Source organism: Crinia signifera, chromosome 2 (genome assembly GCF_055691185.1).
Source record: "Crinia signifera chromosome 2, ASM5569118v1, whole genome shotgun sequence".
Taxonomy (NCBI): domain Eukaryota; kingdom Metazoa; phylum Chordata; class Amphibia; order Anura; family Myobatrachidae; genus Crinia; species Crinia signifera.
The window spans coordinates 50,510,275-50,524,101 of record NC_139218.1 but is presented as its reverse complement, the minus strand read 5'-3'; the positions used below and the strand labels follow the sequence as shown (position 1 = coordinate 50,524,101).

The following is a 13,827-nucleotide window of genomic DNA, read 5'->3' as shown; positions in this document are numbered from 1 at the left end:
TCATCTTAACCAAATTTGCTCGACCTAAATAAAAGAGGTTCAAATGATGACAGCGTTCCGTGTCATCTTTCATACTTTGAATTATAGTTTTTAGGTTAAGGGTGTACAAAAGTAGTCAGATTTTTGGGGAGTTGTATCCCCAAGTAGGTAATGGCTTTGGTTGTCCATTTAATAGGAGTCTCCCGATACCAAACTGGGCGTTTGTAACCTGGTTTTAAATAAAGCGCTGTAGATTTATCAAAGTTCACCTCAAACTCAGATACCGATCCAAATTCCCTGATATGATCCATCAACTGCCCAAGGGTCCTCCTAGGTCTAGAAATAAACAGAAGAACATCATCTGCAAAAGCAGATATCTTTATCTCCTCATCGCCCAAGCCTTTGAACATAGGGTCCAGTGCTAAATTAAAAAGCAAATACTAGAGGGGACAACCCTGTCTTGTGCCTCTAGTCATTTCGATATCCTCCCCCACAGTGCCATTTATCAGTAGAAGTGTGGATGGCTGGTTATAGAAAAATTTGATGGTATTATGGAATTTTGAGCCAAATCCCCTTCATTCCAGTTTCTCATAAAGATATGGCCAAGATACCATATCGAATGCTTTGGTTGCATCCAACCTCAAAAGCATATTTGGCACAGTAGGGTTAAGACTAGCCGCCATAACTGCTGCAATTGCAGTACGAATGCCCTTGAAAGTGTCTACCTCCCCCACATTACTACAATTCAGCCATTCTTAAAATTATCCACAAACCAGTTAGAGATCCCCTACTGGACACATATGGAGCCTGGAGAAAGATGAATAAAACACTGAACAGACGCTATACTAGCTCCCCATTTACTACCTTTTGGGGGTAATCCCCAATTTCTTCCTGTCCTTGAGAACATTGAATTTCTCAATTGGAGGGAAAATGGCTTATCCAGCATTCGAAACATATTTGACCCAGGTGGCACTGTTTATCCATACTCAAAGTTAGTAGAGAAATATACTCTGTCTAATCGCCAGTTTTTCATGTATCTGCAATCTCACCACTTTGCACAATCTGGTACTTATGTATTAGCCGGGCACCCGGCTACGCTAGCTGACAACGTAGCTTTGGCTACGTTGTCAGCATAGCCATTGCCGGGCACCCAGCTAATATGTGACGGGCGGCGTGAAATCAGTGGTGCCCGGGCAGAGGTGGGGGCTTCACTTACTCGTGCGGCGGCCGGCGGGTTGGACAGTGAACGACGGGCGGCAGGGTGGGCGGCGGGGATTCAGCCGTGGCCGGCGCGTCACTGCAGCATTGGACGTAATTCAGCATAGTCACCGCTGGGGGAGCATAACATGGTTTCCCTGCTCCCCCAGCGGCACTATGCTAATGACTGTCATGGCGGACCCGATGCAGGGAGCCGAGTAATGGAGGCGCCGGGGACATCCTGGATGGTAAGTATAATGCACACTACACACATACACACGCAACACGCACTAACACAATCATATCCCCACTATCCACGTCATACCCCCAGTGTCCACGTGGGCGTGGAGTTAACTTTTGAAAGTGTGGCGAGCGCAGCGAGCCACCGAGCCCCGCCAGGGGGTGCGTATCCACACCCCCTGGCGGGGCTCGGTGGCTTGCTGCGCTCACCACACTTTCTAAGATTAACTCCACGCCCACGTGGCCACTGGGGGTATGACGTGGATAGTGGGGATACGATCCTTTATGTATTAGCACAGCTCCAGTTACGTAATTTACCTAAATTACGTAGTTTACGTAGCCAGCATAGTGGTGTATTGGTATTCTCAATACACCACTACGCAAACTACGTAAGGGGCACCCTGCTAATACATAAGTACCCACAATCTCAGCCACCCCCAATGTCATTACTAAGCGCTGAATGTGTGCTGTCGTATACTATATCAATATTCTATTCTTATTGTTGCTAGGAGATCATATTAACGGCAATTATATACTAGATGGCTACGGATGTCCCTGACCTTCCCAGGGTGTGGTATAGCACACCGACAGTCAGGATTCGGACAGTCATTAGCCCGATGTTGGAATCCCAACCGTGGGGACTCGGGGGGGGGGGGGGGGGGAGTGGCGCAACAAAGCCCCTTGCAGGCACATATTTTATTTTATTCTCCCTCTATGGGGGTCGTTGAACCCCATGATGGAGAATAGCCGTTGCCCGTCTTTTAGCAGTCGTGATTACGACATCTGTGTAATGACTGTCGGATTCCTGACTGCCGGTCAGACTTCCGGCACCCCCTTCCCGCACTGCCTGGCTTATTTACTAAATTGCCTTTTAAAATGAAATATTTGCAGTCTGCTGCATTGCAGGAGACACATATTAAATTCTTACACAGTGTGTATGTTGCTCCTGTACAACGAGCTCGCTTTGTCCTCAGTGATACTGGATGCTGCTATAAATGCCAAAGGTCTAATGCCTCATATTATTATCATTTCTGGGAGTGTGGGAGGATCAGATTATTCTGGGACAAGCTGATCAATTATGTTAACACTGTATATACTCTGTGGTTACAAAAACATCCTGCAATTCCCGGGATTTGGGGATTTGACTGCGTCCCCGGCAGTGTGGCTCTGCGTAGTGTGACCAGGTCAGAGGTCACGCTGCGCAGGCCACACTGCTCCGTCCTGAGCCACACGGACCGCCCCCAGCCTGGGCCTGGCTTGCCCACACGCCCTGGCTCCATCAGTCTGGCTTGCTCACCTGCCCTGGCTCCATCAGCCCGGCTGTGCGGCCGTGGCGGGATTTTTTTCCTAGGGAAGCCAATCCCGGGAATCCTGGGATTGGGCATTTTTCAATCCCAAATTCCGAGATTGAAAAAATGCCCCGGGATTGGCATCCCTAGTCACAGATTATCCCGGTATTAACGATTATCTTGACTGTAGCCAAGAAATTAATCCTTACACATTGGATAAGTAAGAGGTCTCCTTCCATTACTGAACTAAAAAAGGCAATGCTCAATATACTATTTTATGAGCGACAGGCTCTCGTGTTGGATGTCGAGAAGGGCACATTACATTTTTACAAGAAATATTCTGAGCTTGGCTCAATCCATCCAGACCCGTATACAGAAAATTTTTGAGACTACAAGTTGGTTTCTATTGACAAATAAGTGGTTAAAGTTGTTATATTAGAGCTGCTAGGTTCACTTAGAGATGGCCATCAATGATTTGAAATCATTGATGGTTTGGTTGATGGTTTATGGCCGATGTTGAATACTTTTGCCATTGATGGGGGAGAACATAGCTCTGCTCCAGCACCTGCGGAGCCCCGCCCCCATGTTTTAATTGGCCCACAGGCCAATCAGTCAACCAAACTGGATGACCATCGATAGGTAAACCTATCGATGGTCATCCATTGCCTATTTCAAACATATCGATGGCCAGTTGCACAATTACCATCAATGGCAACCATCGATGGCAACGATGGCCATCCCTAGGTTCACTGCTACTCTACGCCTTGATATGCTGTTTAGACATCCTGCTGAACCACTATACTACTGAATGTTATAATGTGCTGATGAGAATCATATGTGTTACATCTGCTATGTTTGGACTTGTCCTGTGTATCCCCACCCCCCTCCCCTCTTTGTCCTAAACCCTGTTCATTTATTTTCCTTTAGTCTATATTGCTTATTGCTCCTTAGATGGATATGCGGATTTACACCTTGTTTTTCTATCCATATGCTGTTATTTCTACTACAAGGGATTTATATACCCAATCGCATAAAAGTCATAAAAGTTGCACAGCCTTAGGGGCACATTTCTTAACATTATATTTACTAAAATTATGTGAAAACGGGTGTTTTCACACTCTTTTCACATTATTTTAGTTTCACTTAAAGGTACTAAAGTGAAATTGGAGGAGAATTCGCAAAATTCTCCTCCAAAGCCCAATTATCGCATTTTTTTAGAAAGCATATCGCATTTCCCATAATTGTAATAAGAAATGTGATATGCTCCAATTTACTAACCTTGAATTGTAAAAAAAAAAAGCGCAGAGTGGCTTATAATGTTAACGCCAGCTTCAGGTGGCGGATAGAGCTGCAGCTCCGTCAAACACCCCCTCTCCCCCTCCTGCCATCCACAGAGCACCGCAGAGGCTGTCAGAAGTGACCTTTGTGTGAACTCAGAGGGAGAGATCATTACAGAGCCATCCTCCGCTCTTCCCCTCCTGCTGTGGATTGTACATCACAGACAGGCAGGGAGGGAGAGTGTATTGTAGCTGTCACCTGTCACCCACTCTCCCCCCTCCTGCCCTGCATCCTAATCACAGGAGCTCTTCAAAGAGCACAGTCTATGTGCATACCAAAGTGCAGCATGCTCCGTTTTGTCTAAAGATCTGTGTCGGGTGTTTAACTAAAAGCGTTTCATTGCCTACTGCTCTACTTTTCATATGTACACTTGCCGCCATTTTTTTTTCTTTGGCTGGCTTCTCCAGTCCCCACCCCCTCTCCTCCCTGCAGCTGGGCATGCGTAGCCACAACAAGTGATATCATTTGCGATAGCCATAGGGGGAGAGCAGGGAGATAATTTCGCAGGAACAGGGTTTTTTCACATGCCCTGTTCAGGAATGTGAATAATAATACATGCGAAATTAGGCGTTATTATCACCTAATAATCACAATTTATTTGTGATTTTTAATAAATGGGCCCCTAAGACATCATTTAAGGAAAATGCCAAAGATGTAATCTTTTGGACTCTTCTATCACATGTATAGTCCACTTGTCTTCTGTACAACTTTTTGAGATCTATGTTCATATATGCTTTCTTCTGTATTGTGAACGTCCATTGTTGGATGTAATATTTCTTTGCTACAAAATAAAATAAAAATAGTTTTGCAAAAAAAAATAAATCCATGGGGAATCCCCGGTGTAATATGCACAATGGTGCAGGATATTAGCCGAAATGACAACTAATACATATTACATAACATACACATTCGCAGTCAGCATCATGCTGCGATAGGTCCCAGAATTACTGTGCATGCAGTTTTCCATGGTGAATGCATGTATAGTTTTGTATATATGTTTTATGTGTTAAGCTACTTAAATGTTGCAGATTTTCTAAAAATGTATTAAGCTTTAATAGAGTAGTTTCCGAAAGCGTAGAGCCCGTTCATTTACAGAGGATGATCATCATGGTGCAGTTTCTTCACAGTTTAATAATATAGCACTAGCATAGGCAAATCTAAGGGGTGGTCCGGGGGTGCACAAGGCCACCCATTAGACATACCACCTGTCAATAAAGCACTGACAGCCGGGCAGAGAGCTGTGCGCTTCCCGGCTGTCAGATTTAGAGCAGGACAGTGTGACATTTTAGTCCCCCTTGGCAATGAGCATTTTACTCCCCTGTGGCAACAAATATGCAATCCCCCTTGGCAATAAACATGAAACCCCTTGACACAGGGCATTATACCCCCTTGGCATCGATTTATAAAGCCCCTGGCATCGAGCATGTAACCCCAGGCATTGAGCATGTAGGTAAGCGGCACTTGAGATAATATGTAATGGGCATCATGGTGTGAGGCACAATGTGTAATGGGCATCATGGTGTGAGGCACAATGTGTAATGGGCATCATGGTGTGTGGCCTTATGTGTAATGGACATTATTGTGCTTGGCAAAATATGTAGTAGGCATTACAGCATGCAGAATAATGTGTAACGGACATTATGGAGTGCATTACAATGCGGAATAATGTTTATCGGGCACTATGAAGTGCAATATTATGTGTAACGGGCATAATGGCATTTGCTATAATGGGCATTACGGTGTGTGGTATAATGTGTAATACCACGCCTCCTTTTCTGAGGCCACGCCCATTTTTCATCATGCGGCATTGCCGCTGTTGGGTCCCTGCACCATGATTAGTTGGATCTGGGACCACCCATTATCCTATTTCTAAATTCGCCTATGAGCACCAGGCTGTAGGAACATGGCAAGTGTCATAACTAACATTGTTCTAGCAAAATGTTGCAGTTTGCTAGCAGTAGTAGTAGTAGTAGTAGTAGTAGTAGTAGTAGTAGTAGCAGGTTGATCTGATGAGCTACCCACAAAGTCATTACTTGATATGAATTCAGGCTTTTGCTGACTAATTTGCATTTTTTGGCTTATCTGCAGGAACCATCAATACGACAGTTTCTGCTGACTAACTTGGTGCAAGAAAATGACCATTTTAAGTGGAGAGTGAACCTAGAGGCTATTGCAAATCATCTATCCGATCTGCTCAACTTCCCTGAGTTTCATACTACTTATCCTGGGCCTGCCCTGTTCCTGGGTGGGGCAAATTCCCCATACATCAGGTGATTGCTAGAGAGTAGGGGCTTTGTGCAATGCAGCTTGTTCAAGATGGCAAGAAAGGAACTGGCCTAGTCACAGCTATAGATTAGATCAGTGGTTCCCATCCCTGCTCCTCAAGTACCCCCAACAGTTCAAGTTTTGCAGGTCACCCGACAGGTGCACAGGTGACATTCAAACACAGATTTTAAAAGATCCACAGGTGGAGCTAGTTACTTCACCTGTGATTCTGGGTGGAGACCTGGAAAACGTGCACTTTTGGGGGTACTCGAGAACCAGGGTTGGGAACCACTGGATTAGGTAATTATACTAATTTAAACAAATTGATATAATAATATACAGATGATAATGTATAGAAATGAATAAATTGTTAAATATTAACTGGAACTAAGGGGTATATGTACTATGCCTTGGAGGGATAGGGGGTAGCCTGATGCCAAGCCTCTCTCTGACCAGTTTGTTTCCAATGGTCAAGCCTTATCTGTAATTGATGACCAGTATGCTAATAAGCTTATCATTAATCAATATTTCATATAGTTTATTACAACCAGCTAGAAGTTCCATTTTAAATTATTGGCTAGATATAGAGGTGTGAAGGAACCACAAGTGGTCTAATTAGCTATCGTTCAACCAGGTTTGGTTTTGCCTTGTAAATTATGTTTGCTTTAAAAATATTATCGTTTTTGTGTTAATAGTTCAGAAAATTATCCTGATATAGAACGTCTCTTCCCGGCTTCGAGTGTGGAGTACATTCAGGGTGCCGGGCACTGGGTGCACTCGGAGCAGACACAGGAGTTCCTCAAAGCCATCTGCAATTTTATAGAGACAACATAACATGAGTATCCGGCTTAGATCCCGCCCATGAGGAGCAGCACTACTTTATCATTGCTTTGCCATCACCACAGCTGGAGAGACTCTATGTATTTATATGTAACAAATTGTTTACAAACAGGGGTATTTAGATTTTAATTTTGTTGAAAAAACTATGGATGTATGCCACCATTTTACCAGTGTGTCACCTATAACCTGTCTTAATATAATTCGGTTATCCTGGCAGTAGGTGCCAGTAGACTTCTGCAGAAAAATACTAGAAGTGGACAATTTCATTTTTTTTTTAAGTTCTAGGGTATTTAAATGTATCTGAAATAGTCTTTTGGCTCTAATTTATATTTACTATTCATCTAATGTATTATCTGATATTGTATTTGTAATTGATGTATTAAGGGCATGTGGTATTTCAATAATAAACATAATGCAATACGCCTACAACTGCATTCATCTGTCCATCCAGAGTAGTCTGTCCTGCTTCTGTTAACCTGATGTTGGGGCTTTGCTTTCAAGAGCTGTGCACTTTCTTATATGGTCAGAGAATGCTTTCTGGGTGGCTACTGTTATACCTAGGCCTCCTGAAGATTTGTTTATACAGTTTATGGTACAGCCACATTATTGCCTGATGACTTCCAACTTTATTTTTTTTTTTTTTTTTTTTTTTACTTTGGGTAAACTACAAGCATAGCTCTATGTTAGACCTGTTTCTTATCCCTATCACATCACTATAAAGCCATATTTCAGTGATCTATCTCCAATAACTAGCTCATGGACTATAGTTTTATAATGACCTGCCTTCATCAGGAAATGATGAGGGCAGTAATGGGGGAAGTGGCAGAGCTGACATTGGGTATGGCTGCATCTCTAATTTATTATGATGACTTGTATACTCCGGAGGGTTTTCACTCCCATAGGAAGGAGGGAGATATGTTCCTAAATTTTCCATCCAAAAGTTTGAATTAACCTATATCCTTAACATTTTTTATGACATAACATTACATACTAATAAATGAAATAATGGACACAGTGGTGTGTGGTAGGCCCAGCTGCAAATATATGCTTTTGGCACCCCTCTTTTTTTTTGATTGAAAAAATAAAACCTTTTATCTACATAAAGAAAGCAAAAAACAGACAATAACATTGAAACTTTTATACCGTGTCGCAGCACAAGCCAAAACACAGTACACATGCAAACATTATAGTGCATATTACAACATACAGCATCAAATTACACTATAGGCTATACTATGCACTATGCATTCTGACATTAACAGTACAAAACAGTATACAAGACTATGAGTGTGGGGGGTAGAGGGGGTGAGGGAGGGGGAATCACATGCCCGAAGCTTTATTGACCAGACAGACACATATAAGGGAGGGCAATAAATAGAAAGACATCAACAAAACAACAGACATTTTGAAGTGAGGGGGAAGGGGACACGGTCCCAAAGTCTTGTAAAACAGTCCAAACAAGGGGAGAGGACCGGAAGAAGGGGGTGTTTAGTCCTCTTCTTCCTCAGGGTTATCCCGGATGGAATAGTCTCTGAGCAGGCTGTGAACCAGCCTGCGGCAGTCCTGAACGGACATTCTCTCCCTCCGCAGTATGAGGAGTATGATTTCTGGCAAACCACAAAGCATCCTTAACACAGTTTATAAGGCACCAGGCTTCCTGGGTCGCCCCATATGTGTGGCTGCCTGGGAATAGTCCATAAAGTACCAAAAGGTACAAAAGACAGTTCCTGGGCACAGAGTCTTTAAATTCAGTCTTAAGGGCATCCAGCAACAACTGTGCGTAGGCGCAGTCCCAGCAAAGGCGCATGGCAATGTCTATACCTACACAAGTTTTGGGAGTGCATGAATGACCGGTGATGCAAGCCCCCCTGGATGGCCATCCATGAAATGTCCTTATGTCTATTTGTGAGCCTTTTGGAGGCCACATACTCCCAGACAAACTTGACAGTTGCTGAAGGGAAATCGGTTCCATAACATCTTTGGCTCTGATGAGCTTGTAGACAGTTTTAGGCTTCCACAATTTGGGTTTCAATCCCTCTGTCACATCCACCATGGCGTTTACCCAAAACCCCTGTGCTGTGCTTAGCCCTGGACCCTCTGGGTACACTAGAACCATGGCGCTCACCTCTACTCATGTCTCTGGCTCCACGGGGATACATGTGGCCGCGCTGTCACCGCGTGGTGACACCGGTGTATTGTGCTCCAGTTCCATGCAGGGCATGAGTGGCGTACCGCCATGTGTGTTTGTGCCTGGCTAGCATCTGAGTGAAGGCCGGTGCTTGCGCAGCTGCGTACAATCAGGGCCGGCTAGAATCTGTCACCCTCTCTGGCGGGCGCCATCTTGTTGGTTTCCCCAGCCTCTCCTGCACGGCTCCGCCTCACTGTCTGATTGCCTGACCAATCCCGGCACAGCTCACCTGGTAAGTACTGACTGCTTAGGCTAGTCCGGCAGTCAGTACAATTATGTCAACCCCGCAGCATCATTGCTCATACCTGGCTCTGTAGTTACTCGCTACTATCCTGAGCTTCTCCCTGAAGAGATCCTGCTGGCTGTTCACTGCTTCATGTACCACCGGACTCTGCCTACCACCAATGTGGACCACGCAAGGTCAGGTCCTCTAAGGGGTCTCACCTTGCTATTCTCCGACGGTTACTTCCACAGTTACCTCTGGCAGCAGCCACGACCTTATACAGCAAAGGACAACTCTTCTTCATTTATTCTTCATTTATTATCCTTCAACCAACCATCCAATCTTTCAATCTTCAACCAATCATCCAATCTTCAACCAATCATCCAATCTTCAACCAACCATCCAATCTTCAACCAATCATCCAATCTCCCAATCTCCAACCAATCATCCAATCTTCCAATCTCCAACCAATCATCCAATCTTCAACCAATCTTTCAATCTTCAACCAATCATCCAACCATCCAATCCTCCAATCCTTAAAACCCAATCTTCAATCCAATCCTCATCCAATCATCCAATCTGCAATACAATCGTCATTCATTCTTCAAATCATCCAATCATCTGGTTTTATATTCATGTCCACTCCTCGGACTATATTACAATATTCCTCAAGTACCAAGCTTCATCATCTTTTATAATAATCTACTGGACAATTGACTTTATATTTGCATATTTGCCATGTACTGTTTATACCATCATTATCACTGTTTGCAATATCTTTATTAAATCCATTATATTTTATCTTCATTGTTTCTTCTATTCTGTCGTGGATACAACCTCAAACGTTAAAGCACCCAGCTTACGATACTCTGCAGCTGGTGCTTTTAAGAACGTGACACCCTCCAAGTGGTGTTCCCTCACAAACTTGGACACATCTAGGTAGAACCATGGGGTAGTCCAGTTGTAAGGAATGGAGCTGTCCCACTTGTCCCATTTAAGGGTCCTCCACATTGGTAGGAGGAAGAAGCGGGACATGGAGTTCCCCGCAGAGCAGGTACAATTGTCAATAAGAGTTCTGCGGATACAGTTACATGCAAAGAAGGCTCTCAGCATAGTTGGAATGTCTGGAATGCCTTTGCCACCTTTGAGGGGATCTTTGTACATAGCAATCTGCTTTACTATGTCCATTTTGGAGCCTCAGATGAAGTGGAACACGGCCCGTGTGATGGCCTGGCAGATCATGGCCAGAGGTGGCCAGGCCTGGGCAGTGTACTGAAGAATGGGAAGAATCCGCAGCACAAGTGTTTTCCCTTCGATGGTAAGGTCTCTGAGACTCCACAGTCCGAGTTTTTGACGCATCATTGCCAGTCTTTCATCCCAGCACTTCAGGGCCGCTCCATCTCCCCCGAAACAGACCCCCAGGATTTTGATGAGGTCTGGCTTGATGGTGAATGGGAATGGAGAGGATGACGACAGGTGCCACTTTCCAAAGAGCATTTCCTCTGACTTCCCAAGGTTGACATTTGCTCCTGAAGCACAGCCGAAGTCTTCGCAGGTCTGGACGAGTGCCGTCGCCAATCTCTGGTCTGCACAGTACACAGTGACGTCATCAATGTACAGCGAACACTTGGCCTCTAGGTGGTCTGGACACGGTGCGGTGATCGCTCTGATCTCTGGATTTTGTCTGATGGATACAGCGAAGAGCTCCATAACACAAACAAAAAGAAGAGGTGAAAGAGGGCAGCCTTGTCTGACCCCGGACAAGACCGGAAAGGGGTCAGTCTTCCAGCCGATCACCAACACCGAGCTGTGGATATCAAGATACAGTACATCAGGTTAACATAAGAACAGAATAGCTCACCAAGACCAAATTTACACAGTACCTTGCCTATCAGCTCATGGGAGACATGGTCAAAGGTCTTTTCCTGATCAAGTCTGATCTGCGCACATTACAGTCTTTCACGTAATGGACCGTGTCTCTGAAGAGGGCAAGGCTGTCTGCGATTCTGCGGCCCGGAGTGCCACATGTTTGGTCTGGATGAACGATCTGCCCAATGACAGCCTTCAGCCGGTTGGCGAGGATCTTGTAGTCCATGTTCAGGAGAGAGATGAGCCTCCAATTTTTCAGCTCGCATCTCTCCCCCTTACGCTTTTACAAGATCATGATCATCCCTTCCCTCAGCGAAGGAGGCATTTTGTTCTCCACTGCAATGGGTAGAACCCTAGGGGACTGACAGGCACTGGTATTGGTTCAGATCCCAGCTACTGTGCAACTTGGATCTGACTTGAATCCGAGTCCTGATGGTAAGTGCACTTTACCGTGGCCAATAAATTGTATTTCCACTGTTTGGAATGTGTGGTGCTGGAAAGATCCAGACAGGGGCGCAAGAGATGGATGGGGTTGAGGTGGCGGAAGTTGGGGGTCCAATCTCTGAGGGGGGGATCTGGGGCAAGCCGTGGCTTTTGGGATGGGGCAAGATGGTCCCAGGGGATATCCTCCTTGGGATGACCGTGGTGGTAATACACCTGAATATGTCCAAGGGTGATGGTGGTCCTCAAAGTTGCCCAGGGGGGACTTGACTATAACAGGTGGCTTGGATGGATACGCCTACCTGGAGTAATCTCTGTCAGTGGTCCCGTGCTGTTGTCCTCGATGGAGGTTGTGGCAACAGACGGCTGGCTAGTCCTCAAAATGGCCCGGGGGGGACTTGACTTGAACAGGTGGCTATGATGTGTAAGCCCACCTGGCGAGAACTCTGTCAGTGGTCCCGTGCTGGTGTTTTTGATGGAGAATGTCTCAACAGGTGGCTGAGTTGGGAGGCTCACCTGGAGATGGATCTCAAGAAGGGGTCCCAGTGGCAAATGTGGTGGTCTGGTGAGTGGATGTCCAGATCGGCAATGAGTGAAATAAAGGATGAAGAGTGGCTTGGGTCCAATCCTGGAAGTGAGAGGGTCTCATTCTGATGTGTTTCGCCAGATCAACTGGCTTTATCAAAGGGGATTTTGATAAAATTCTGCCCTCCACCACCATCTCCTCATACAGCTCGAGCAGGTCCATGCCAATGAGATCCCACTGCGCAACGTAAAGCTCTGCTGGGAGACCATCACTGCCCGGAGTCCTGCCTTGCCTAAAGGATTTAGCGGCAGAGAGCACCTCCAACGACCCCCACCCGGTTCCGACCGCTGCCAGTTCCCGCCCCGGCATCACAGAAGCTTGAGGATCTCATTCGAACCCAAATCGCTGGGCCTTCAATCTGATACCAGGCTGGTCGATATGGGTTAAATGGTTCCAGAGATATTGCGGGTAAACCGATTTGTTTATTTCTGAAATGTAATTTCATGGCTGTTCATGTTCTTTGAGGGCAGATTTCTCAGGAACCAAACGGCCCAGTTTCACTGGACCAAAATCATTTGAGGCCCACTCAAAAGTTCTTCAACGTGATACTGGTCTGATGTAAATAAGTCAGTTGGTTTCGAAGATATAGCCGGTTAAACAATATAGCCGGTTAAAGGGGGGGGGGAGCATATTGTGAATTTTTGCTCAATCCGTTTGGTATAGTCTGTATTTTGACTCAATCCATGTGGCATAACGTGAATTTTTACTCAAACTATGTGCCATAGTGTGAATTTTGGCTCAGTCGGTGTGAATTTTGGCTCATTCCATGTGGCATAATGTGTAAGAAGCAAGTACAGTATTAGGGGGTTACTGTTGTGTTGAATGATTTGTGTAAGGGGTATAGGGTGTGGTAAACTTAGGTGACCACATAAAAGGAATTTTCTTAATAAATTTGGATCCTTTTGTGTGCCGCCTACTTTCCTGCGACCGTATAGAATGGACTCACCCCTAAGGAGGTAACCCAGATTTGTGACACCAAAGTGCCAGGGAAGTGTGTGTGTGTGTGTGTATGTATGTGTATGTATGTGTATGTATATATATGTATGTATGTATATATATGTATGTATGTATATATATATATATATATATATGTATCCTGACTCTTGTGCTTTGAAGACGTCAACTGCTGATGTGTCTTGAGAAAGACCACCTGGTGGCCGAAACGTAGACCTACACCGCTTTTTTTGACTGGTAATGTACCATAAATCTTTCATGATGACACTCTGGTGAGTGCCCTTATTGGATTAACCATATCCTACCCTGCTCTACATTTGGGACACACTGTGTTGCCTTAAAGGAGCACCCCATATTATTTTTCAATGCTGGCTGGGAGTGCGGAATTCAAAAAAAAAAAAAAAAAAAAATATATATA

The 13,827-nt window shown here is 45.0% G+C and overlaps 1 protein-coding gene across 1 annotated transcript in view; it reads left to right on the top strand.

Moving 5' to 3' along the window:
- ABHD11 (abhydrolase domain containing 11) overlaps nucleotides 1-7,577 on the top strand; it is a 54,609-nt gene extending 47,032 nt beyond the window's left edge. Inside the window, exons 5-6 of the mRNA XM_083172047.1 lie at nucleotides 6,132-6,313; nucleotides 7,004-7,577. Of these exons, the coding sequence (XP_083028173.1) occupies nucleotides 6,132-6,313; nucleotides 7,004-7,142 (321 nt within the window). The 3' untranslated portion in view covers nucleotides 7,143-7,577. The remainder of the gene's footprint in view (nucleotides 1-6,131; nucleotides 6,314-7,003) is intronic.
- The last annotated feature ends 6,250 nt before the right edge of the window (nucleotides 7,578-13,827 follow it).